At 58.4% G+C, this 25,370-nt stretch overlaps 1 protein-coding gene across 1 annotated transcript in view; it reads left to right on the top strand.

Moving 5' to 3' along the window:
• The window catches only part of RRM1 (ribonucleotide reductase catalytic subunit M1), a 31,654-nt gene extending 12,972 nt beyond the window's left edge, over nucleotides 1-18,682 (top strand). Inside the window, exons 12-19 of the mRNA XM_079312388.1 lie at nucleotides 187-388; nucleotides 828-977; nucleotides 3,006-3,227; nucleotides 4,705-4,781; nucleotides 5,654-5,789; nucleotides 6,749-6,844; nucleotides 7,699-7,887; nucleotides 17,688-18,682. Coding sequence (XP_079168514.1) covers nucleotides 187-388; nucleotides 828-977; nucleotides 3,006-3,227; nucleotides 4,705-4,781; nucleotides 5,654-5,789; nucleotides 6,749-6,844; nucleotides 7,699-7,887; nucleotides 17,688-17,873 — 1,258 coding nt within the window. The 3' untranslated portion in view covers nucleotides 17,874-18,682. The remainder of the gene's footprint in view (nucleotides 1-186; nucleotides 389-827; nucleotides 978-3,005; nucleotides 3,228-4,704; nucleotides 4,782-5,653; nucleotides 5,790-6,748; nucleotides 6,845-7,698; nucleotides 7,888-17,687) is intronic.
• Nucleotides 18,683-25,370: the final 6,688 nt, after the last annotated feature.

The raw sequence follows: 25,370 nt of genomic DNA, 5'->3' as shown, positions 1-25,370 counted from the left end.
CTGTTGCTGTATCCTGGCTCTGGCTGTTCTGCTGCCCTGGGCTCTGGCTGTTCTGTGCCCTGGCTCTGGCTGTTGCTGTACCCTGGGCTCTGGCTGTTCTGGTACCCTGGCTCTGGCTGTTGCTGTGCCCTGGCTCTGGCTGTTTTGGTACCCTGGCTCTGGCTCAGCCTGTCCCCTGTGTCACAGCTACGAGCGGCAGGGCCGCGTGCGCAGGGTGGTGAAGGCTCAGCAGCTCTGGTACGCCATCATCGAGTCCCAGACTGAGACTGGCACCCCCTACATGCTCTACAAGGACTCCTGCAACAGGAAGAGCAACCAGCAGAACCTGGGCACCATCAAGTGCAGCAACCTGTGCACAGAGATTGTGGAATACACCAGCAAGGAGGAGGTGGGTGCAGGAGGGAGCTGGGAGTGCTGCCAGCAGCTCTCTGGGATGTCTGGCTGCTGCTTGGGGAGGGGAACAGGCAGATGGGAAACTCGACACGGGTGCTCACAGCTCTTCCACTGACTGTGGGCTCCCTCCCCACTGTGTGGAGGATTTGGGATGGCACAAGACACCCTTCAAAGGGAAGCAACAAGGAACAGATCAGGCTTGAAAATGTCTTCCATCCCAGACCCTGTCTGAGGATGGTTTCCAGGACTGACCAGGGCAGGATTTCTCTGGTCATACCAATTTCTACTGAACTTTCCTGAACTGGCATTACCTTCTGCCATGCCAGAGGACCAAGGGGTGCACTTTGCCAGGCTGGCAGGGTGTTTCTGTGCAGTTTGGGGCAGAGCTGTGTGTTCTTGGTCTGTTCTCAGTGATTCCCTGTCCCTGCCCACAGGTGGCTGTGTGTAACCTGGCCTCCATTGCCCTGAACATGTATGTGACCCCTGAGCACACCTATGACTTCAAGAAGCTGGCTGAGGTCACCAAGGTCATCGTCAGAAACCTCAACAAAATCATTGACATCAACTACTACCCTGTGCCAGAGGTGAGTGCTGGGCTGGGGCAGGGCTGAGCTCTGCCCAGAGCAATCCCATAGCAGTCTGGGACATGAGGAATCACAGGGGAGCTCTGTGAACCACCTGTTCCCAGGTGGGACCTGTCAGTGCCTGCCTGAGCTTCAGCCCAGAGCAGTTCTATAGTGAAGCAGTTGTAGGAAAGTTTCCCACTCTGATTCTGAAACTGGAATTTTTTCATGTGTGAGCACAGAGCAGCACTAGGAACAGAGTGGGAAGTGGAACAGAAACAAGGATCCTGGAAAGATCCTGAGGAAGTGTAACTCATGTTGGTTGGTTTTTACAACTCCCTGACAGGAGGGGCAGCCAGGTGGGGGCCAGGCTCTGCTCCCAGAGAGCAAGGAGAAAAGGACATGGGGAAATGGCCTCAGCCTGTGTCAGGGGAGGTTCAAATTGAACATTAGGGAAAATTTCTCAGTGGAAAGTGCTGTGCAGCCCTGGCAGACTGCCCAGGGCAGTAGTGAAGTGCTCATCCCTGGAGGGGATTTGATATCTGTGTGGGTGTGGCACCTGGGACATGGTCAGTGGTGGCCTTGGCACTGCTGGGGAACAGTTGGACTTGGCTCAGAGGGATTTTCCAACATCAGTGGTTCTGCTCTATTGAATGTCTTCATTTATCAGCATGTGCTGAGTGTTCACTTCTAAATCCTGGCTGCTTTGCTGGCTTAAACAGTCAGTCTGTGCTAAGCTCTGACAAGCTCAGTCTGGGTCTCAGCAGGCAGTGACAAGGTGGAAGGTGTGTGGATGCAGAGCTCACAGCATGTTGCAGCAGCAGCTTTTGTCCCCAGAGCCCCTCCAGGCTGGCTTTGTCCCCCAGCTGTGCTGAGGTGACTCTGTGCTGTTTCAGAGCCCCTCCAGGCTGGTTTCCCCTCCAGGTGACTGGGTGGGTGACTCGGTGGGTGACTGGGTGGGTGACTCGGTGGGTGACTGGGTGGGTGACTCGGTGGGTGACTGGGTGGGTGACTCATTGGGTGGCTCTGGGTGTGACTGGGTGAGTGATTCTGGGTGTGACTGGGTGTGACTGGGTGAGTGACTGTGTGTCACTCTGTGTGACTGTGTCACTCTGTGCGTCACTGTGTGTCACTCTGTGTGTCACTCTGTGTCACTCTGTGAGTGTCTCTCTCTGTCACTCTGTGTCACTGTGTGTCACTCTGAGTGTCACTCTGTGTCACTCTGTGTGTCACTCTGTGTCACTGTGTGTCACTCTGTGAGTGTCACTCTGTCATGGTGTGTCACTGTGAGTCACTCTGTGAGTGTCACTCTGTGTCACTCTCTGTCACTCTGTGTCACTGTGTCCCTGTGTGTCACTGTCTCACTGTGTGTCACTCTGTGAGTGTCTCTCTGTGTCACTGTGTGTCACTCTGTGAGTGTCTCTCTCTGTCCCTGTGTGTCACTCTGTGTCACTCTGTGTCACTCTGTGAGTGTCACTCTGTCACTGTGTGTCACTCTGTGTCACTCTGTGTGTCACTCTGTGAGTGTCACTCTGTGTCACTCTGTGTCACTGTGTCACTCTGTGAGTGTCACTCTGTGTGTCACTCTGTGTCACTCTCTGTCACTCTCTGTCACTCTGTGTCACTGTGTGTCACTCTGTGAGTGTCTCTGTCTGTCCCTGTGAGTCACTCTGTGAGTGTCACTCTCTGTCACTCTCTGTCCCTGTGTGTCACTGTGTGTCACTCTGTGAGTGTCACTCTGTCACTGTGTGTCACTGTGAGTCACTCTGTGTGTCACTCTGTGTCACTCTGTCACTCTGTGTCACTGTGTCCCTGTGTGTCACTGTGTCACTCTGTGAGTGTCTCTCTGTGTCACTCTCTGTCCCTGTGTGTCACTCTGTGAGTGTCACTCTGTCATGGTGTGTCACTGTGAGTCACTCTGTGAGTGTCACTCTCTGTCACTCTCTGTCACTCTGTGTCACTGTGAGTCACTCTGTGAGTGTCACTCTGTGTCACTCTCTGTCACTCTGTGTCACTGTGTCCCTGTGTGTCACTGCCCTGTCCCCGCAGGCCGAGCGCTCCAACCGGCGGCACCGCCCCATTGGCATTGGCGTGCAGGGCCTGGCTGACGCCTTCATCCTGATGAGGTTCCCCTTTGAGAGCCCCCAGGCCCAGCTCCTCAACCAGCACATCTTTGAGACCATCTACTACGGGGCCCTGGAGGCCAGCTGTGAGCTGGCCAGGGAGCAGGGCCCCTACCACAGCTACGAGGGCTCCCCAGTCAGCAGGGGGGTGAGTGCCAGGGGCTGCCAAGGGGAGGCTCTGCAGAGCTGAGCCTGTGCCTGGGCTGCTGCAGGGACCTGCCTCATGGGGACTGGGGTCTGAGCCAGGGGGGACATCCCTGTCTTGGGGACACCAGCATTGCCAGCCTGATACCCTGGCTTGGAGGACAGGGATCTGCCATTAAAGGTAGGAGCTTCTCTTTGAAATGGACAATGTAAACCCCCTCCCTCCAAATTATTATTATATTTTTGAAATTAAGGGCCTCTCAGACAAAGAGATGGGAATTAGGAATAACAGTTTTTTCCTAGGACAATTCAAATAGCAATGCAGCATTACACAGAACAATCCCAACCCTGCCAGAGTCAGAATCCAAGCTGGCACAGTCAGTCAGTCAGGGTGGTGGCACAGTCCCATTCCATGGTGCTGCATCCTCCTGCAGGGGCAGATGTGGCTCAGCTGGAGCAGTGCTCCTGGAGAAGGTGCAGTTTCCTCTGAAGCTCCAGGGATGATGTGCAAGGCTCTGGTTTTCCTCTGGAATGCAGTGGGAAGAAGGTTCCCTGGTGTCCAAATGTCAGTTTTTCTCTGGGTAGGAAAGGCTTGGCTCCTGCCCTGGCTGGAGCATCTCCCAGTGGGATGATGGAATTTTCTCAGCCATGCCCTGGGACTCAGTGGCCATGAAGAGGAGATATCTCCTGGAGGGAGGATGGGCTGTGGGAAGATAAAGATGATTGCCCAGCTGGTTTAAAGATGGCCCATGAGCAGAGAATATGTGCCAGGAGATCAGGGGCACTGCCCCACCTGGGGACAGAACACACATTGCTGGGCACACCAACCCAGCACACCTGAGCAGGGATTATCCCACCCAGCCTCACCTCCAGTGCTGGGAACAGTTTTGGGTGTCAGGAGGGTCCAGAGGAGGGGCAGGGGGTTGGGGAAGGGTCTGGAGGGGCCGCACGAGGTCCCTTGGTCAGTGCAGCCAGGAGCAGCCTGATGTCAGAGCTCCCTGCAGGGACAGCTCCCATCTCTGCTCTGGCACAGGGACAGCAACAGGGCCTGCAGCTGCCCCAGGGCAGCCTCAGCTGCATTTTAGGGCAATCTGCTTCACTCAGAGGGTGCTGGCACTGCCCAGGCTCCCCAGGGAATGGGCATGGCCCTGAGGCTGCCAGAGCTCCAGGAGCTGCCAGGGATGCCCAGGCTGGGATTTTGGGGGGTCTGGGCAGTGCAGGTGGGACTGGGTGATCCCTGGGGGTCCCTCCCAGCTCAGGATATTCTGGGATTCTCTGATTAGAAAAGACAAGACTCAGCCTGTGCTGGCTGTGCCCTAGAGCAGTCACAAGATGGAGTGGTTGTGAGGTCATGCCAGAGCTTCACTGAGATCTAATTGGAGAGAAGAATTAAGAGAAATTACAGGTCTGTTTTCAATGGGATTTATAAAACATGGTGAAAAGAGTGCCCTCTCTAATCTGGACTAAACTGTGTTCCTCAGATCCTTCAGTATGACATGTGGAATGTCACCCCCTCTGACCTCTGGGACTGGAAAGCTTTGAAGGAGAAGATTGCCAAGTGAGTATCCCTGCAGGGTTTGTAGTAGATGTCAGATAAAACCCAGACTGGTTTGGGTGGGAAGGACCCAGTGCCACCCTTGCCATGGCAGGGACACCTCCCACTGCCCCAGGCTGCTCCAGCCCCATCCAGCCTGGCTCTGGATATGGATTTGCTGTGTTCTGTCCACTGAGAACTAAAGGCATGGTCCAAGTGTGAAAACAGCCCCAGGTTTTCCCTCCACCCCAGCAGATTTTTCCTCTGTGCTGTTTTTTGGGTGGCTTGCTTTCATTTTTGTCCTTCCCAGGCCAAGGAGCCCACCCTCACTCTTTTGCTGAGCTCTAATTCCATTTTGGATGCATGCAGCAGAGGATTTGTGCTCCCATTAAACAAACATTGTGAGGAGTGAACCATGAGCTGGCCTTGGGGGCTCTTGCCTGCTGCCAGGGAAAAGCTGAGCCTTGAACATCCTGCAGACAGGAGTCACTGAAGTGTGAAGTGCCTGTCATGGACTAATTCAGTCTGTTTGGCTCTAATTTTTAAATGTGGTAAATCTGTCCCCTGTCCTGTGTGTGGAGAGGTTTCAGCCTCATGGGCTGCTGGTTCAGCTCTGCCTCAGGGCTGTGCATGTGCAGTGCCTGGTAGATTGTCTTCCTGCACCCCATCCCATGACTGCATCATTGGGAAAAGCCTCTGATGAAAGATTAGAAGAGCAGAGCACTAATTGCACTTCCACTAATTGCACTTGCACTTGACCCACAGTGCCAGCTGAGGGGTGCTTCCCTTTGCCCTGTGAGGCTTTGCAGGTCATCCAGATTTCCCAGGGCTGTTCCTGTTCTTTGCTGCCCTGTGTCCCTTGGCTGCAGCTGCCTGACTGTGCCTGTTGTCCCCAGGTATGGTGTCAGGAACAGCCTGCTCATTTCCCCCATGCCAACAGCCTCCACTGCCCAGATCCTGGGCAACAACGAGTCCATCGAGCCCTACACCAGCAACATCTACACTCGCAGGGTGCTCTCAGGGGAGTTCCAGGTGAGCCCTGGGGGGAGGGGGGGCTCTGCCCTGCTCTTTTATGCCTGAGGAAGACACACCTGGGCACTCAGTTCAGCTGGAAGTTTGTGTGCCAGCACCTGGAGCACTGGGTGCTGCAGGAGTCCAGCTCTGTGTGTTCCACTGTCACCAGAGGTCAATTATAAATGAGTGCTGCTTTGTCTGGGAAAAACCCCTTGTGTTCTGCAGGAATAAGTGCTGAGGGGGTTGGTGATGTCATGGAAGGGACATGGGGAGGGTAGCTGAGAACAAGCTGGGAAGCAGTGGAGGGTCTGAAGGGGCTGTGGCAGAGCTCCAGAGGCTCAGAGGGGTCTGTCAGCTGGGAAAGGGAGTGAAACAAGTGAGTTCTGGAGGCTGGATTTGGCAAAGACCCCTCTGGAGACAAGGGGAGGTGTGCCCATCCCCTCTGGGGTGTCTCAGTGCTCTCCAATGCTCCTGGCTGCAGGGTCACCCCAGACAGGAGTGGGGAGGAACAGGAGGATCACTGCCCTGCCTCCCTGTGTAGGGCTGGGGAGCAGAACCCCAGTCCTAGCAGGAAAAGGGGTTGTGTTTTCCTCCCAGTACTCAGCCTGCCCCTGTTCTGCTCTTTCCCCTCCTTACACAGTCCTGACTGTTGACACCCTTCTTTAGGGACTTCTTTACACTGTGGCCAGAGGCCCTGCAGCAGCAAGATCTCTCCTTTTCCATCTTTTGGAGTTCCTCATGCAGGGCAGTTCCACACAGCCCCCTTTCTATTGCCATGTCCAGCAGAATCCCAGAATGGTTTGGAGGGACCTTAAAGATGATTCAGCCCCTCCATGGGCAGGGACACCTCCCACTATACCAAGGGCTGCTCCAAGCCCTGTTCAGCCTTGCCTGGAACACTTCCAGGGGTGAGAGTCTGTCAGGATGTGCAGGATCTTGTTCAACCATTTAAAAACCTTTTTTTCTGCCCCTGTCAGGTTGTGAATCCCCACCTGCTGAAGGATCTCACAGAGAGGGGCCTGTGGAATGAGGAGATGAAGAACCAGATCATTGCCCACAATGGCTCCATCCAGGTACAGGGGAGCAGGGCAGGGATTCTGCCAGGCAGCTCCTGCTGCTTCTGCATCCCACAGAGCAGGAAGATGACAAAGGGGTGATTTCATAGCAGGGAATATCATGGAGTGTCCTGAGCTGGGAGGTACCCACAGGGATTTTTGATACAGCTCCCCCAAAATCCCAGGCTGGGGAGCCTGGGCAGTGCCCAGCACCCTCTGGGGAAAGAACCCTTCCCTAAAATCCAGCCTGTCCACATGTAGCTGCTGAGGGGCAGCTGAGGGTGTTTTGCAGACACAGCATGTCCAGAGGAGGCCACCAACTTATCAGAGGGATGGAGCTGCACCTCTAAGGAAAGGCTGAGAGAATTGGGATTGTTCAGCCTGAGGAATAGAGGGCTCCAGGGTGAGCTCAGTGTGGCCTTCCAGGACCTAAAGGAGCCAACAGGAAACATGGAGAGAGATTGTTTACAAGGGCTGGAGGGACAGGACCCAGGGAATGGCTGCCACTGCCAGAGGGCAGGGCTGGGTGGGATCTTGGGCAGGAATTGTTCCCTGGCAGGATGGGCAGGGCTGGCATAGCTGTGGCTGCCCCTGGATCCCTGGCAGTGCCCAAGGCCAGGCTGGACACTGGGGACAGTGGGAGGTATCCCTGCCATGGCTGGGGATGGGATGAGGTGAACTTTAGGGTCCATCCTGACCCAAACCCTTCTGGGATTCTGTATCTGGATTCAGGATAGGGCTCAGCTGTGCAGGTCTCAGTTCCAATAGGGATTGCTCACTGGAGCCCCAGCAATCACTGAAGAATTCCATGGTATAAGTAGGGATACCTGGGCAGTGCTTTTCACACTGCAAACTCCTCCTGTTCCTTCCAGAACATCCCTGAGATTCCTGATGACCTGAAGCAGCTCTACAAGACAGTGTGGGAGATCTCCCAAAAAACCATCCTGAAGATGGCTGCAGACAGAGGGGCCTTCATTGACCAGAGCCAGTCCCTGAACATCCACATTGCTGAGCCCAACTATGGCAAACTCACCAGCATGCACTTCTATGGCTGGAAACAGGTGAGGGCTGGGGGGGCTCCTGTACACAGAGCTGGGTGTGCATTGTTGGGTGTGTGCAGAGCTGGGTGTACATTACTGGGTGTGTGCAGTGCTGGGTGTGTGCATTGCTGGGTGTGTGCAGTGCTGGGTGTGTGCAGTGCTGGGTGTGTGCATTGCTGGGTGTGTGCAGTGCTGGGTGTGTGCAGTGCTGGGTGTGTGCAGTGCTGGGTGTGTGCATTGCTGGGTGTGTGCATTGCTGGGTGTGTGCAGTGCTGGGTGTGTGCAGAGCTGGGTGTGTGCAGTGCTGTGTGTGCAGAGCTGGGTGTGCGCAGTGCTGGGTGTGCAGTGCTGGGTGTGCAGAGCTGGGTGTGTGCAGTGCTGGGTGTGTGCAGTGCTGGGTGTGCAGAGCTGGGTGTGTGCAGTGCTGGGTGTGTGCAGTGCTGGGTGTGTGCAGTGCTGGGTGTGTGCAGTGCTGGGTGTGTGCATTGCTGGGTGTGCAGTGCTGGGTGTGCAGTGCTGGGTGTGTGCATTGCTGGGTGTGTGCATTGCTGGGTGTGTGCAGTGCTGGGTGTGCAGTGCTGGGTGTGTGCAGTGCTGGGTGTGCAGTGCTGGGTGTGCAGTGCTGGGTGTGTGCAGTGCTGGGTGTGTGCAGAGCTGGGTGTGTGCAGTGCTGGGTGTGTGCAGTGCTGGGTGTGCAGTGCTGGGTGTGTGCAGAGCTGGGTGTGTGCAGAGCTGGGTGTGTGCATTGCTGGGTGTGTGCAGAGCTGGGTGTGTGCAGAGCTGGGTGTGTGCAGAGCTGGGTGTGTGCAGTGCTGGGTGTGTGCAGTGCTGGGTGTGTGCATTGCTGGGTGTGTGCAGTGCTGGGTGTGTGCATTGCTGGGTGTGTGCAGAGCTGGGTGTGTGCAGTGCTGGGTGTGTGCAGTGCTGGGTGTGTGCAGTGCTGGGTGTGCAGTGCTGGGTGTGTGCAGAGCTGGGTGTGTGCAGTGCTGGGTGTGTGCAGTGCTGGGTGTGCAGTGCTGGGTGTGTGCAGAGCTGGGTGTGTGCATTGCTGGGTGTGTGCATTGCTGGGTGTGTGCAGAGCTGGGTGTGTGCAGAGCTGGGTGTGTGCAGTGCTGGGTGTGTGCAGTGCTGGGTGTGTGCATTGCTGGGTGTGTGCAGTGCTGGGTGTGTGCATTGCTGGGTGTGTGCAGAGCTGGGTGTGTGCAGAGCTGGGTGTGTGCAGTGTTGGGTGTGTGCATTGCTGGGTGTGTGCATTGCTGGGTGTGTGCATTGCTGGGTGTGTGCAGTGCTGTGTGTGCAGAGCTGGGTGTGCAGAGCTGGGTGTGCAGAGCTGGGTGTGTGCAGTGCTGGGTGTGCGCAGTGCTGGGTGTGCAGTGCTGGGTGTGCAGAGCTGGGTGTGTGCAGTGCTGGGTGTGTGCAGTGCTGGGTGTGCAGAGCTGGGTGTGTGCATTGCTGGGTGTGTGCAGAGCTGGGTGTGCAGAGCTGGGTGTGCAGAGCTGGGTGTGTGCAGTGCTGGGTGTGCGCAGTGCTGGGTGTGCAGTGCTGGGTGTGCAGAGCTGGGTGTGTGCAGTGCTGGGTGTGTGCATTGTTGGTGTGTGCAGAGCTGGGTGTGTGCATTGCTGGGTGTGTGCAGTGCTGGGTGTGTGCAGTGCTGGGTGTGCAGTGCTGGGTGTGTGCAGTGCTGGGTGTGTGCAGTGCTGGGTGTGTGCAGAGCTGGGTGTGTGCAGAGCTGGGTGTGTGCAGTGCTGGGTGTGCAGAGCTGGGTGTGTGCAGTGCTGGGTGTGTGCAGTGCTGGGTGTGCAGTGCTGGGTGTGTGCAGAGCTGGGTGTGCAGTGCTGGGTGTGTGCATTGCTGGGTGTGTGCAGTGCTGGGTGTGTGCATTGCTGGGTGTGTGCAGAGCTGGGTGTGCAGAGCTGGGTGTGTGCAGTGCTGGGTGTGTGCATTGTTGGGTGTGTGCAGTGCTGGGTGTGCATTGCTGGGTGTGTGCAGTGCTGGGTGTGCAGAGCTGGGTGTGTGCAGAGCTGGGTGTGTGCAGTGCTGGGTGTGTGCAGAGCTGGGTGTGCAGTGCTGGGTGTGTGCAGTGCTGGGTGTGCAGAGCTGGGTGTGTGCAGTGCTGGGTGTGTGCAGAGCTGGGTGTGTGCAGTGCTGGGTGTGCAGTGCTGGGTGTGCAGAGCTGGGTGTGTGCAGTGCTGGGTGTGTGCATTGCTGGGTGTGTGCATTGCTGGGTGTGTGCATTGCTGGGTGTGTGCATTGCTGGGTGTGTGCAGAGCTGGGTGTGTGCAGTGCTGGGTGTGTGCAGAGCTGGGTGTGTGCATTGCTGGGTGTGCAGTGCTGGGTGTGTGCAGTGCTGGGTGTGCAGAGCTGGGTGTGTGCAGTGCTGGGTGTGTGCAGTGCTGGGTGTGTGCAGTGCTGGGTGTGCAGAGCTGGGTGTGTGCAGTGCTGGGGGTGTGCATTGCTGGGTGTGCAGTGCTGGGTGTGCAATGCTGGGTGTGTGCAGTGCTGGGTGTGTGCAGTGCTGGGTGTGTGCAGTGCTGGGTGTGTGCATTGCTGGGTGTGTGCAGTGCTGGGTGTGTGCAGTGCTGGGTGTGTGCAGAGCTGGGTGTGTGCAGAGCTGGGTGTGTGCAGTGCTGGGTGTGCAGAGCTGGGTGTGTGCAGAGCTGGGTGTGCAGTGCTGGGTGTGTGCATTGCTGGGTGTGCAGTGCTGGGTGTGTGCAGTGCTGGGTGTGTGCATTGCTGGGTGTGTGCAGTGCTGGGTGTGCAGTGCTGGGTGTGTGCAGTGCTGGGTGTGTGCAGTGCTGTGTGTGCAGTGCTGGGTGTGCAGTGCTGGGTGTGTGCAGTGCTGGGTGTGTGCAGTGCTGGGTGTGCAGTGCTGGGTGTGTGCAGTGCTGGGTGTGTGCAGTGCTGGGTGTGTGCAGAGCTCGGTGTGTGCCGTGCTGGGTGTGTGCATTGCTGGGTGTGTGCATTGCTGGGTGTGTGCAGTGCTGGGTGTGTGCATTGCTGGATGTGTGCAGAGCTGGGTGTGTGCAGAGCTGGGTGTGTGCAGTGCTGGGTGTGTGCAGAGCTGGGTGTGTGCAGTGCTGGATGTGTGCAGAGCTGGGTGTGTGCAGAGCTGGGTGTGTGCAGTGCTGGGTGTGTGCAGAGCTGGGTGTGTGCAGAGCTGGGTGTGTGCAGTGCTGGGTGTGTGCAGTGCTGGGTGTGTGCAGTGCTGGGTGTGTGCATTGCTGGGTGTGCAGAGCTGGGTGTGTGCAGTGCTGGGTGTGTGCAGTGCTGGGTGTGTGCAGAGCTGGGTGTGTGCAGTGCTGGATGTGTGCAGAGCTGGGTGTGTGCAGAGCTGGGTGTGTGCAGTGCTGGGTGTGTGCAGAGCTGGGTGTGTGCAGTGCTGGGTGTGCAGTGCTGGGTGTGTGCATTGCTGGGTGTGTGCAGAGCTGGGTGTGCAGAGCTGGGTGTGTGCAGTGCTGGGTGTGTGCAGAGCTGGGTGTGCAGAGCTGGGTGTGTGCAGTGCTGGGTGTGTGCATTGCTGGGTGTGTGCAGTGCTGGGTGTGCAGAGCTGGGTGTGTGCAGTGCTGGGTGTGTGCAGAGCTGGGTGTGTGCAGAGCTGGGTGTGTGCAGTGCTGGGTGTGCAGAGCTGGGTGTGTGCATTGCTGGGTGTGTGCAGTGCTGGGTGTGTGCAGTGCTGGGTGTGTGCAGAGCTGGGTGTGCAGAGCTGGGTGTGTGCAGAGCTGGGTGTGTGCAGTGCTGGGTGTGTGCAGTGCTGGGTGTGTGCAGTGCTGGGTGTGCAGAGCTGGGTGTGTGCAGTGCTGTGTGTGCAGTGCTGGGTGTGTGCATTGCTGGGTGTGTGCAGTGCTGGGTGTGCAGTGCTGGGTGTGCAGTGCTGGGTGTGTGCATTGCTGGGTGTGTGCATTGCTGGGTGTGTGCAGTGCTGGGTGTGCAGTGCTGGGTGTGTGCAGAGCTGGGTGTGTGCAGTGCTGGGTGTGTGCAGTGCTGGGTGTGCAGTGCTGGGTGTGTGCAGAGCTGGGTGTGTGCATTGCTGGGTGTGTGCATTGCTGGGTGTGTGCAGAGCTGGGTGTGTGCAGAGCTGGGTGTGTGCAGTGCTGGGTGTGTGCAGTGCTGGGTGTGTGCATTGCTGGGTGTGTGCAGTGCTGGGTGTGTGCATTGCTGGGTGTGTGCAGAGCTGGGTGTGTGCAGTGCTGGGTGTGTGCAGTGCTGGGTGTGTGCAGTGCTGGGTGTGTGCAGAGCTGGGTGTGTGCAGTGTTGGGTGTGTGCATTGCTGGGTGTGTGCATTGCTGGGTGTGTGCATTGCTGGGTGTGTGCATTGCTGGGTGTGTGCAGTGCTGTGTGTGCAGAGCTGGGTGTGTGCATTGCTGGGTGTGTGCAGAGCTGGGTGTGTGCAGTGCTGGGTGGTGCAGTGCTGGGTGTGCAGAGCTGGGTGTGTGCAGTGCTGGGTGTGCATTGCTAGGTGTGTGCAGTGCTGGGTGTGTGCAGTGCTGGGTGTGTGCAGAGCTGGGTGTGCAGTGCTGGGTGTGTGCAGAGCTGGGTGTGTGCAGTGCTGGGTGTGCAGTGCTGGGTGTGTGCAGAGCTGGGTGTGCAGTGCTGGGTGTGTGCAGAGCTGGGTGTGTGCAGTGCTGGGTGTGCAGAGCTGGGTGTGTGCAGTGCTGGGTGTGTGCAGTGCTGGGTGTGCAGTGCTGGGTGTGTGCAGAGCTGGGTGTGCAGTGCTGGGTGTGCAGTGCTGGGTGTGTGCATTGCTGGGTGTGTGCAGAGCTGGGTGTGTGCAGTGCTGGGTGTGTGCAGTGCTGGGTGTGTGCAGTGCTGGGTGTGCAGTGCTGGGTGTGTGCAGTGCTGGGTGTGTGCAGTGCTGGGTGTGTGCAGTGCTGGGTGTGCAGTGCTGGGTGTGTGCAGTGCTGGGTGTGTGCAGTGCTGGGTGTGCAGAGCTGGGTGTGTGCAGTGCTGGGTGTGTGCATTGTTGGGTGTGTGCAGTGCTGGGTGTGCATTGCTGGGTGTGTGCAGTGCTGGGTGTGCAGAGCTGGGTGTGTGCAGTGCTGGGTGTCTGCAGCGCTGGGTGTGTGCAGTGCTGGGTGTGCAGAGCTGGGTGTGTGCAGTGCTGGGTGTGTGCAGTGCTGGGTGTGTGCAGAGCTGGGTGTGTGCATTGCTGGGTGTGCAGTGCTGGGTGTGTGCAGTGCTGGGTGTGCAGAGCTGGGTGTGCAGAGCTGGGTGTGTGCAGTGCTGGGTGTGCAGTGCTGGGTATGCAGAGCTGGGTGTGTGCAGTGCTGGGTGTGTGCAGTGCTGGGTGTGTGCAGAGCTGGGTGTGTGCAGTGCTGTGTGTGCAGAGCTGGGTGTGTGCAGTGCTGGGTGTGTGCATTGCTGGGTGTGTGCATTGCTGGGTGTGTGCAGTGCTGGGTGTGTGCAGAGCTGGGTGTGTGCATTGCTGGGTGTGCAGTGCTGGGTGTGTGCAGTGCTGGGTGTGCAGAGCTGGGTGTGTGCAGTGCTGGGTGTGCAGTGCTGGGTGTGCAGAGCTGGGTGTGTGCAGTGCTGGGGGTGTGCATTGCTGGGTGTGCAGAGCTGGGTGTGCAGTGCTGGGTGTGTGCAGTGCTGGGTGTGCAGTGCTGGGTGTGCAGTGCTGGGTGTGCATTGCTGGGTGTGTGCAGTGCTGGGTGTGCAGTGCTGGGTGTGTGCATTGCTGGGTGTGTGCAGTGCTGGGTATGCAGAGCTGGGTGTGTGCAGTGCTGGGTGTGTGCAGAGCTGGGTGTGTGCAGTGCTGGGTGTGCAGTGCTGGGTGTGTGCAGTGCTGGGGGTGTGCAGTGCTGGGTGTGTGCAGAGCTGGGTGTGTGCAGTGCTGGGTGTGTGCAGTGCTGGGTGTGCAGAGCTGGGTGTGTGCAGAGCTGGGTGTGCAGAGCTGGGTGTGTGCAGTGCTGGGGGTGTGCATTGCTGGGTGTGCAGTGCTGGGTGTGCAGTGCTGGGTGTGTGCAGTGCTGGGTGTGCAGTGCTGTGTGTGCAGAGCTGGGTGTGTGCAGAGCTGGGTGTGCAGTGCTGGGTGTGTGCATTGCTGGGTGTGCAGTGCTGGGTGTGTGCAGTGCTGGGTGTGTGCATTGCTGGGTGTGTGCAGTGCTGGGTGTGCAGTGCTGGGTGTGTGCAGTGCTGGGTGTGTGCAGTGCTGGGTGTGTGCATTGCTGGGTGTGTGCAGTGCTGGGTGTGTGCATTGCTGGGTGTGCAGTGCTGGGTGTGTGCAGTGCTGGGTGTGTGCATTGCTGGGTGTGTGCAGTGCTGGGTGTGTGCATTGCTGGGTGTGTGCAGAGCTGGGTGTGTGCAGTGCTGTGTGTGCAGAGCTGGGTGTGCGCAGTGCTGGGTGTGCAGTGCTGGGTGTGTGCAGTGCTGGGTGTGCAGTGCTGGGTGTGTGCAGTGCTGGGTGTGTGCAGTGCTGGGTGTGTGCAGAGCTCGGTGTGTGCCGTGCTGGGTGTGTGCATTGCTGGGTGTGTGCATTGCTGGGTGTGTGCAGTGCTGGGTGTGTGCAGTGCTGGATGTGTGCAGAGCTGGGTGTGTGCAGAGCTGGGTGTGTGCAGTGCTGGGTGTGCAGTGCTGGGTGTGTGCAGAGCTGGGTGTGCAGTGCTGGGTGTGTGCAGAGCTGGGTGTGTGCAGAGCTGGGTGTGTGCAGTGCTGGGTGTGTGCAGAGCTGGGTGTGTGCAGAGCTGGGTGTGTGCAGTGCTGTGTGTGCAGTGCTGGGTGTGTGCATTGCTGGGTGTGTGCAGTGCTGGGTGTGCAGTGCTGGGTGTGCAGTGCTGGGTGTGTGCATTGCTGGGTGTGTGCATTGCTGGGTGTGTGCAGTGCTGGGTGTGTGCATTGCTGGGTGTGTGCAGTGCTGGGTGTGCAGAGCTGGGTGTGTGCAGTGCTGGGTGTGTGCAGTGCTGGGTGTGTGCAGAGCTGGGTGGTGTGCAGAGCTGGTGTGTGCAGTGCTGGGTGTGCAGAGCTGGGTGTGTGCAGTGCTGGGTGTGTGCAGTGCTGGGTGTGTGCAGAGCTGGGTGTGTGCAGTGCTGGGTGTGTGCAGTGCTGGGTGTGTGCAGTGCTGGGTGTGTGCAGTGCTGGGTGTGCAGTGCTGGGTGTGTGCAGTGCTGGGTGTGTGCAGAGCTGGGTGTGTGCAGTGCTGGGTGTGCAGAGCTGGGTGTGTGCAGTGCTGGGTGTGTGCAGTGCTGGGTGTGTGCAGAGCTGGGTGTGTGCAGTGCTGGGTGTGTGCAGAGCTGGGTGTGCAGAGCTGGGTGTGTGCAGAGCTGGGTGTGTGCAGTGCTGGGTGTGTGCAGTGCTGGGTGTGCAGAGCTGGGTGTGTGCAGTGCTGTGTGTGCAGTGCTGGGTGTGTGCATTGCTGGGTGTGTGCAGTGCTGGGTGTGCAGTGCTGGGTGTGCAGTGCTGGGTGTGTGCATTGCTGGGTGTGTGCATTGCTGGGTGTGTGCATTGCTGGGTGTGTGCAGAGCTCGGTGTGTGCATTGCTGGGTGTGTGCATTGCTGGGTGAGTGCAGTGCCTGGTGTGTGCAGTGCTGGGTGTGTGCAGTGCTGGGTGTGTGCAGTGCTGGGTGTGTGCAGAGCTGGGTGTGCAGTGCTGGGTGTGTGCATTGCTGGATGTGTGTAGTGCTGGGTGTGCAGAGCTGGGTGTGTGCAGTGCTGGGTGTGTGCAGTGCTGGGTGTGCAGAGCTGGGTGTGTGCAGTGCTGTGTGTGCAGTGCTGGGTGTGCAGAGCTGGGTGTGTGCATTGCTGTGTGTGCAGTGCTGTGTGTGCATTGCTGGGTGTGTGTAGTGCTGGGTGTGCAGAGCTGGTTGTGTGCAGTGCTGTGTGTGCAGTGCTGGGTGTGTGCAGTGCTGGGTGTGCAGTGCTGGGTGTGTGCAGTGCTGGGTGTGTGCAGTGCTGGGTGTGTGCAGTGCTGGGTGTGTGCAGAGCTCGGTGTGTGCCGTGCTGGGTGTGTGCATTGCTGGGTGTGTGCATTGCTGGGTGTGTGCAGTGCTGGGTGTGTGCAGTGCTGGGTGTGTGCAGTGCTGGGTGTGTGCAGAGCTCGGTGTGTGCCGTGCTGGGTGTGTGCATTGCTGGGTGTGTGCAGTGCTGGGTGTGTGCAGTGCTGGGTGTGTGCAGTGCTGGGTGTGTGCAGTGCTGGGTGTGTGCAGTGCTGGGTGTGCAGTGCTGGGTGTGTGCAGTGCTGGATGTGTGCAGAGCTGGGTGTGTGCAGAGCTGGGTGTGTGCAGTGCTGGGTGTGCAGTGCTGGGTGTGTGCAGAGCTGGGTGTGCAGTGCTGGGTGTGTGCAGAGCTGGGTGTGTGCAGAGCTGGGTGTGTGCAGTGCTGGGTGTGTGCAGAGCTGGGTGTGTGCAGAGCTGGGTGTGTGCAGTGCTGTGTGTGCAGTGCTGGGTGTGTGTGCATTGCTGGGTGCAGTTGTGTGCAGTGCTGGGTGTGCAGTGCTGGGGTGTGCAGTGCTGGGTGTGTGCATTGCTGGGTGTGTGCATTGCTGGGTGTGTGCAGTGCTGGGTGTGTGCATTGCTGGGTGTGTGCAGTGCTGGGTGTGCAGAGCTGGGTGTGTGCAGTGCTGGGTGTGTGCAGTGCTGGGTGTGTGCAGAGCTGGGTGTGTGCAGAGCTGGGTGTGTGCAGTGCTGGGTGTGTGCATTGCTGGGTGTGTGCAGTGCTGGGTGTGTGCAGTGCTGGGTGTGTGCAGTGCTGGGTGTGCAGAGCTGGGTGTGTGCAGTGCTGGGTGTGTGCAGTGCTGGGTGTGTGCAGAGCTGGGTGTGTGCAGTGCTGGGTGTGTGCAGTGCTGGGTGTGTGCAGTGCTGGGTGTGTGCAGAGCTGGGTGTGTGCAGAGCTGGGTGTGTGCAGTGCTGGGTGTGCAGAGCTGGGTGTGTGCAGTGCTGGGTGTGTGCAGTGCTGGGTGTGTGCAGAGCTGGGTGTGTGCAGTGCTGGGTGTGTGCAGTGCTGGGTGTGTGCAGAGCTGGGTGTGTGCAGTGCTGGGTGTGTGCAGAGCTGGGTGTGCAGTGCTGGGTGTGTGCATTGCTGGGTGTGTGCAGTGCTGGGTGTGCAGTGCTGGGTGTGCAGTGCTGGGTGTGTGCATTGCTGGGTGTGTGCATTGCTGGGTGTGTGCAGTGCTGGGTGTGCAGAGCTCGGTGTGTGCATTGCTGGGTGTGTGCATTGCTGGGTGAGTGCAGTGCCTGGTGTGTGCAGTGCTGGGTGTGTGCAGTGCTGGGTGTGTGCAGTGCTGGGTGTGTGCAGAGCTGGGTGTGCAGTGCTGGGTGTGTGCATTGCTGGATGTGTGTAGTGCTGGGTGTGCAGAGCTGGGTGTGTGCAGTGCTGGGTGTGTGCAGTGCTGGGTGTGCAGAGCTGGGTGTGTGTAGTGCTGGGTGTGTGCAGTGCTGGGTGTGTGCAGTGCTGTGTGTGCAGTGCTGTGTGTGCATTGCTGGGTGTGTGTAGTGCTGGGTGTGCAGAGCTGGTTGTGTGCAGTGCTGTGTGTGCAGTGCTGGGTGTGTGCAGTGCTGGGTTGTGCCCATCCTGGTGCTGCAGTGCTGGGTGCTGCAGTGCTGGGCTTGTGCCCATCCTGGTGCTGCAGTGCTGGGTGCTGCAGTGCTGGGGTTGTGCCCATCCTGGTGCTGCAGTGCTGGGTGCTGCAGTGCTGGGCTTGTGCCCATCCTGGTGCTGCAGTGCTGGGTGCTGCAGTGCTGGGCTTGTGCCCATCCTGGTGCTGCAGTGCTGGGTGTGTGCAGTGCTGGGGTTGTGCCCATCCTGGTGCTGCAGTGCTGGGTGCTGCAGTGCTGGGGTTGTGCCCATCCTGGTGCTGCAGTGCTCTCCATCCCTCACTCCCCTGCCCCCAGGGCCTCAAGACTGGCATGTACTACCTGCGCACCAAGCCCGCTGCCAACCCCATCCAGTTCACCCTGAACAAGGAGAAGCTGCGTGAGAAGGCAGCCAGGGAGGAGGAGGAGAAGAAGGAGAGGAACAAGGCAGCTATGGTGTGCTCCCTGGAGAACAGGGACGAGTGCCTCATGTGTGGCTCCTAAGGGACAGTCCCACCTGCAGCTGCTGGGATGGGAGCATCTGGATAACGTGAGGATGCTGGGGCTGGGAGGGGGGTGAGCATAGCTTTAGTGGCTGGGCTTCCAGGGGCTTCAGTGCTCCACGGAGCCCTGCAGGCAGGAGGGGGACAGGGAGGTGCTGGTGCCACTCACAGCTCTGTGCTGGGCTCTCCAGACTGTGCCTTGCAGTCACCAAAGGCTGCTCCTCGGGTCCCTTTTCCTTGGCTGGGCCCCCCCAGGTCAGTGTGTTCAGTGTCCAGCTGACACCTGCAATGTCCCCACCCTGCCAGAGCCTCCTCCCACTGCTGCTCCCTCTCCTCATCCCCTCTGGCCTTTCCAGAAAGCCTTTGGAAGGAGCAGATGGGTGGAAAGGGTGTTGCTTCCTGGACTCTTCTCCCTCAGCTGCCAGGGTAAAACCTGGCACTGGCTGAATGTCCTGCAGTGGGGCAGGAAGGGCAGAGCTGCTGCCCTGCATTCTATTCTGCATTAAACTCACTAATTCAGTCTAATTGCTCAGGCAGTTTCCTGGCAGGGGCCTTGGCCACACGTCAGGTGCCTCCTTGTTAGGGCCACATGCCATTGGTGAAGGTCACCTGCCATCTCTTTTCAGGGAGCTCCATTTTTCCACCCCAGGTAGTTCTTAGATCTTTTAATCCTCTTATCAACGTACTGCTCCTGCACTCACTCCCTGCTGGAACTCAACGGGGCTTCAGGCAGTTCTGCAGTATTTATTGAACTTGTGAACCACATCCAGCCCAAATCCAAACTCAATAAAACGTGGAATGCTGAAGGGATGGGTGGTGCCACCTTGTGAACACTTCGGGACCAGGTTGGTGCTGCTGCTCCTGTGCTGTTTCCCCCGGGGACACAGAGACATGGAGACACTGTCCCTGTGCCCAGCCCCTGGCAGGAGGGGGGTGAGGGGGGTTGGGGATCGGGCTGTGCTCCAGGAGCAGGGACAGGAGGAGAGGAACAGCCTCGGGCTGGGCTGGGTCTGTCCGAGCGCTCAAACCCCAGTGCTGGTGCCAGTTCTGTCCCCACATTTGAGCTCCGGTGCCGCTTCTGTCCCCACACTTCAGTCATAGTCCCGGTCGCGGTTCTATCCCCGGTCCCGGTTCTGTCCCCGCTCTCAGTCCCGGTCTCGGTTCTATCCCCGGTCCCGGTTCTGTCCCCGCTCTCAGTCCCGGTCGCGGTTCTATCCCCGGTCCCGGTTCTGTCCCCGCTCTCAGTCCCGGTCCCGGTTCTGTCCCTGCAGTTCCCCGCGGTGCCGCCGGGGGGCGCTGGTGCCGCGGCCGCAGCAGGGCCGGGAGCATTGGGAGCGCCCCCCCCCGCCGAGTGTCCCGGGGCTGTCCCGAGCGACCCGAGTGTCCCCAAACCTCCCCGAACGTCCCTAAACCTGCCCGAACGTCCCCAAACCTGCCCGAATGTCCCCAAACCTCCCCTGCCCTGCCCCCCGTGCCCGCGCAGGGCTCGCTGTGGCTCGGTCCCGGCTCTCGGCTCTGCCTGCCCGTGTCCCGAGCCGCCCCCGGTGCCGCTGCTCGGGGCTCGGCCAGCGCCGCCTCCCTCCTCCCGCTCCCATCGACAGCCCTGAGCGCGGGCACGGCCCCGGCTCCTCGGGCTGGGAGCTTCCCTCAGCCCCGCTGCCGTGTCACCCCAGCTCCGGGCACGGCTGTGTCACTGCAGGGCACGGCTCTGTCACTGCAGGGCATGGCTCTGTCACTGCAGGACACGGCTCTGTCACTGCAGGGCATGGCTCTGTCACTGCAGGGCATGGCTCTGTCACAGGGCACGGCTCTGTCACTGCAGGGCACGGCTCTGTCACTGCAGGGCACGGCTCTGTCACTGCAGGGCACGGCTCTGTCACTGCAGGGCATGGCTCTGTCACTGCAGGGCACGGCTCTGTCACTGCAGGGCACGGCTGTGTCACTGCAGGGCATGGCTCTGTCACTGCAGGGCACGGCTCTGTCACTGCAGGGCACGGCTCTGTCACTGCAGGGCATGGCTCTGTCACAGGGCACGGCTCTGTCACTGCAGGGCATGGCTCTGTCACAGGGCATGGCTCTGTCACTGCAGGGCATGGCTCTGTCACAGGGCACGGCTCTGTCACAGGGCACGGCTCTGTCACAGGGCACGGCTCTGTCACTGCAGGGCACGGCTGTGTCACTGCAGGGCACGGCTCTGTCACTGCAGGGCACGGCTCTGTCACAGGGCATGGCTCTGTCACTGCAGGGCACGGCTCTGTCACTGCAGGGCATGGCTCTGTCACAGGGCACGGCTGTGTCACTGCAGGGCACGGCTGTGTCACTGCAGGGCACGGCTCTGTCACTGCAGGGCATGGCTCTGTCACAGGGCATGGCTCTGTCACTGCAGGGCATGGCTCTGTCACTGCAGGGCATGGCTCTGTCACAGGGCATGGCTCTGTCACTGCAGGGCACGGCTCTGTCACTGCAGGGCATGGCTCTGTCACAGGGCACGGCTCTGTCACTGCAGGGCACGGCTCTGTCACTGCAGGGCATGGCTCTGTCACAGGGCACGGCTCTGTCACTGCAGGGCACGGCTCTGTCACAGGGCATGGCTCTGTCACAGGGACACGGCTCTGTCACTGCAGGGCACGGCTCTGTCACAGGGCACGGCTCTGTCACAGGGACACGGCTCTGTCACTGCAGGGCATGGCTCTGTCACTGCAGGGCACGGCTCTGTCACAGGGCACGGCTCTGTCACAGGGACACGGCTCTGTCACTGCAGGGCACGGCTCTGTCACTGCAGGACACGGCTCTGTCACTGCAGGGCACGGCTCTGTCACTGCAGGACACGGCTCTGTCACTGCAGGGCACGGCTCTGTCACTGCAGGACACGGCTCTGTCACTGCAGGGCACGGCTCTGTCACAGGGCACGGCTCTGTCACAGGGCACGGCTCTGTCACCACCATCCTGGTGGCACTGCAGGGCTCAGAGTGGCAGCTGTGGGGCTGCCATGGCTGGATGTCATCGGAGCTGCTGGCCACGGGAACAGCGAGATGTGGGGATGGGGAACGGGACAGGAAACAGGACAGGGCACTGGGGGCAGGGCAGGGCAGGGGAAATGGGGCAGAGGTGTTGGGACAGATCAGGAAGGGAGAATGGGACAGGGGCACTGGGGGACAGCACAGGGCAGGTCGGGCTCTGCTCCAGGAACAGGGACAGGAGCAGAGGGAGCAGCCTCAGGCTGGGCAGGGCAGGCTCAGGGTGAGAGCAGCAGGAATTTCCCCATGGAAAGGGAGCTCAGGGGTTGGAACTGCCCAGGGAGGTTTGCAGTGCCCATCCCTGCAGGTGGCACCTGGAGGTGGCACTGGGGTGACAAGGTGGGCACAGGGCACAGCTGGGACTGCCTGAGCTGGGAGGGATTTTCCAGCCCCAGGATTTGGGATTCTGTGATGTTTGTTTGCATGTTTCTCCAGCAGCAAACACTGGAGGGAAAGGCTTGAAATTCTTAGGTTTTTTCCCCTGGTTGTGACCAGTTTTAGGCACCTAGAAGAACTGACTCAGGTGTATTACAGTTTATTGATCCCCAGCGTGCTTCCAGCACTGATTCCCAATCAAAGAATCACAACCCAGTCACCAGGTTTCTGGTACAAATCCACCTGGCACAAAAAGTTAGAAGCTGAAATGCAGATTGAGAATGGGAAAATCTTCATGTTCCAGGGAGCAGGTGGATCAGTGAGCAGGAATGCTCCCAGCTGGAAGGGCCTCAGCTGTCTGTGACATTCCTAGAAATCAGAGGGAACAGTTCTGGAGAAAACTCCTTCTGCAGAATGAGTAAACCACAGTAAGTGAATACAAACATGGCACAAGCATGGGGGTTATTCACAAAGTCTGTCAGGAGCAGAATCACTCAAATCCCTGGAAAAACCTCAGGGCTGAGCATGATCCTGACTCTGCTGCAACTCCTGCAGTGGTGTGGAGACACATGGAGCCTGCTGCTGCTGCAGCTGTATCAGCTCTGCTGCTCCTTTGGACACAACTCCATTTCATTCCTTCAGATTCACTTGATTTTTTTTTTTAAGACTTTTTTTCCTTTCAAAAATGAAATCTCATCTATTCCTTATTCACTTGTCAGGGTAAGTCCCAATCCAGCAGTAAGGATTGTCTCAAAACCAGTGAATTGTGAGGATTTGGGAAGAAATGTGTGAGATTTGAGTCAGGATGATTTTCACATTTGTTATTATTTCCAATTATTCCTGAGAATTATCCCCAGCCCAGGCAGTCCCAGCTGTCCCCACCTTGTCACCCCAGTGCCACCTCCAGGTGCCACCTGCAGGGATGGGCACTGCAAACCTCCCTGGGCAGTTCCAACCCCTGAGCTCCCTTTCCATGGGGAAATTCCTGCTGCTGTCACCCTGAGCCTGCCCTGCCCAGCCTGAGGCTGTTCCCTCTGCTCCTGTCCCTGTCCCTGTTCTCTTTGGGGCTCCATTCCCTCCCCAGCTCTGTTCCCTCCCCTGGACACTCAGCACACAAGAACTGTCCTGGTGCTTCCAGCCACTCCCATAATTGATAGTTACCATAAAACCCCTCAATTATCCCAAATGCTGCCCTGGAAAATGAACATTTGGAGAGGTGCCAGGCTCTGAACTCCCCTGTTTATGATCACACCACGCAGGCCATGCTTCCTTTCACCCAGGGGGGACAATGAGAAGCAAATGACAAAAGCATTTGATTTTATGTGTGTGGTCTTCATCAAATTAGCAAAAAAAAAAAATCTGGGTGGGCAGGGAGAGCTTGCAGGAGCATTAAAGAAATGGATTTAAAGGACCTTGAGAGAGGCTTGGTGGAGGGGGAGGTTTGCAGGGAGCAGCAGCTGGTCCAGCTTTGGTAGCCAGCCCTGAACCTCTGGGGATCCCTGGAAAGGCTCCTGTGCACACAGGGAGTCCCCAAGGGGCACTGTCCCCCCGTGGGGATCTGTGACAGCACCCAGCCCCTGCCCTCAGGGGGTTGAGTTTTCCCCTTTTTCACATGAGCAGCAGCTGGGGTTGGCACATGAGGAATTCCAGCTCCTCCTCTTGCCCTGAGGTGGCAGTGATGTGACACTGAGGCTGCTCAGAGCTGGTTTTCATCGTGCTCTCTGAAGTTCTGTGCACAAGTGAAGAAGGTAAATATTGATGGATAATTTTAAAAAAAGATGCCACAGGTGCTCTCTGTGCAAGGTCCTGCACAGCATTTTACTCTTAATCAACTCCACACGTGTTAGGGCTTCTCTTTATCTAAATTGAACCAAATTAGTTCCCTTATTCCCAATGTCTAATGAACGTGGGAGTGGCTCAGGTGCTGTAAATACAAATGGAACAGGGTGGAACAGGTTGTGAATTCCCCATTTAAAAGGAGTGATGTCCCCACTGATCTTTTCCTTGTCCTTCTGGAGATCAAATTCCCAAACCAGCAGCAGCCCCTCAGACCTCCAGTGGTGCAGGTGAAGTGTCAACCCCACCACTCACTAAATGAAAATGAAACTAAACCAAATTATTCCTTGCACGGGCTCCAGCCAAGAGCTCTTGAGCAGCTCTCCAGAAAAAACCATGGCAGAGGAGAGGAGGATCTTTCCAGTCTCAAAGTACATGGAAATTTCACTGTTATCCCTTTTGTCATCTCATTAGGAGAACCAAAGGCTTCCCTTTGCCAGTCTCCATTTGCATTTATAATAACGTGTTGCCATGGCAAAATCTGATAGTCCTGGACATCTTGGGTGGAATCACATCCTCACAGGAGGGGAAAACCCCACCCAGACTGGGAGCACTGGGATGGCCCAGGTGCCTGCATGGCCCAGGACAGCCCAGGAGCTCTGGAGGGGAGCTGGAGCAGCCCCAGGGACAGGATGTGTCACAGGGACAGGGACAGGATGTGTCACAGCACCAGGGACAGGATGTGTCACAGGGACAGGATGTGTCACAGGGACAGGGTGTGTCCCAGGAACAGGGACAGGATGTGTCACAGGGACAGGGACAGGATGTGTCACAGGGACAGGATGTGTCACAGGGACAGGGACAGGATGTCACAGGGACAGGGTGTGTCACAGGAACAGGGACAGGATGTCACAGGGACAGGGTGTGTCACAGGAACAGGGACAGGGTGTGTCACAGGGACAGGGTGTGTCCCAGGAACAGGGACAGGATGTGTCACAGGAACAGGGTGTGTCACAGGAACAGGGTGTGTCACAGGAACAGGGACAGGATGTGTCACAGGGACAGGGACAGGATGTGTCACAGGGACAGGGTGTGTCCCAGGAACAGGGACAGGATGTGTCACAGGGACAGGGACAGGATGTGTCACAGGGACAGGATGTGTCACAGGGACAGGGACAGGGTGTGTCAGGGACAGGGTGTGTCACAGGGACAGGGTGTGTCCCAGGAACAGGGACAGGGTGTGTCACAGGGACAGGGTGTGTCCCAGGAACAGGGACAGGATGTGTCACAGGGACAGGGACAGGATGTGTCACAGGGACAGGATGTGTCACAGGAACAGGGTGTGTCACAGCACCAGGGACACAGGATGTGTCACAGGGACAGGGACACAGGATGTGTCACAGGGACAGGATGTGTCACAGGAACAGGGACAGGGTGTGTCACAGGAACAGGGACAGGATGTGTCACAGCACCAGGGACTGGATGTGTCACAGGGACAGGGACAGGGTGTGTCACAGGGACAGGGTGTGTCACAGGAACAGGATGTCACAGGGACAGGATGTCACAGGAACAGGATGTCACAGGGACAGGATGTGTCACAGGAACAGGGACAGGGTGTGTCACAGGGAAAGGGTGTGTCACAGGAACAGGGACAGGATGTGTCACAGCACCGGGGACAGGATGTGTCACAGGGACAGGGACAGGGTGTGTCACAGGGACAGGATGTGTCACAGGAACAGGGACAGGATGTGTCACAGGGACAGGGACAGGGTGTGTCACAGGGACAGGGTGTGTCACAGGAACAGGGACAGGATGTGTCACAGGGACAGGGACAGGATGTGTCACAGGGACAGGATGTGTCACAGGAACAGGGACAGGGTGTGTCACAGGGACAGGATGTGTCACAGGAACAGGGACAGGGTGTGTCACAGGAACAGGGACAGGGTGTGTCACAGGGACAGGGTGTGTCACAGGAACAGGGACAGGGTGTGTCACAGGAACAGGGACAGGATGTGTCACAGGGACAGGATGTGTCACAGGGACACAGGATGTGTCACAGGGACAGGATGTGTCACAGCACCAGGGACACAGGATGTGTCACAGGGACAGGATGTGTCACAGGGACAGGATGTGTCACAGGGACACAGGATGTGTCACAGGGACAGGGACAGGGTGTGTCACAGCACCAGGGACACAGGATGTGTCACAGGGACAGGATGTGTCACAGCACCAGGGACAGGATGTGTCACAGGGACAGGGACAGGATGTGTCACAGCACCAGGGACACAGGATGTGTCACAGGGACAGGATGTCACAGGGACAGGATGTGT

The sequence above is a fragment of the Erithacus rubecula genome, assembly GCF_903797595.1.
Source record: "Erithacus rubecula genome assembly, chromosome: 1".
Taxonomy (NCBI): Eukaryota; Metazoa; Chordata; class Aves; order Passeriformes; family Muscicapidae; genus Erithacus; species Erithacus rubecula.
This window is presented reverse-complemented; position numbering and strand designations above follow the sequence as displayed.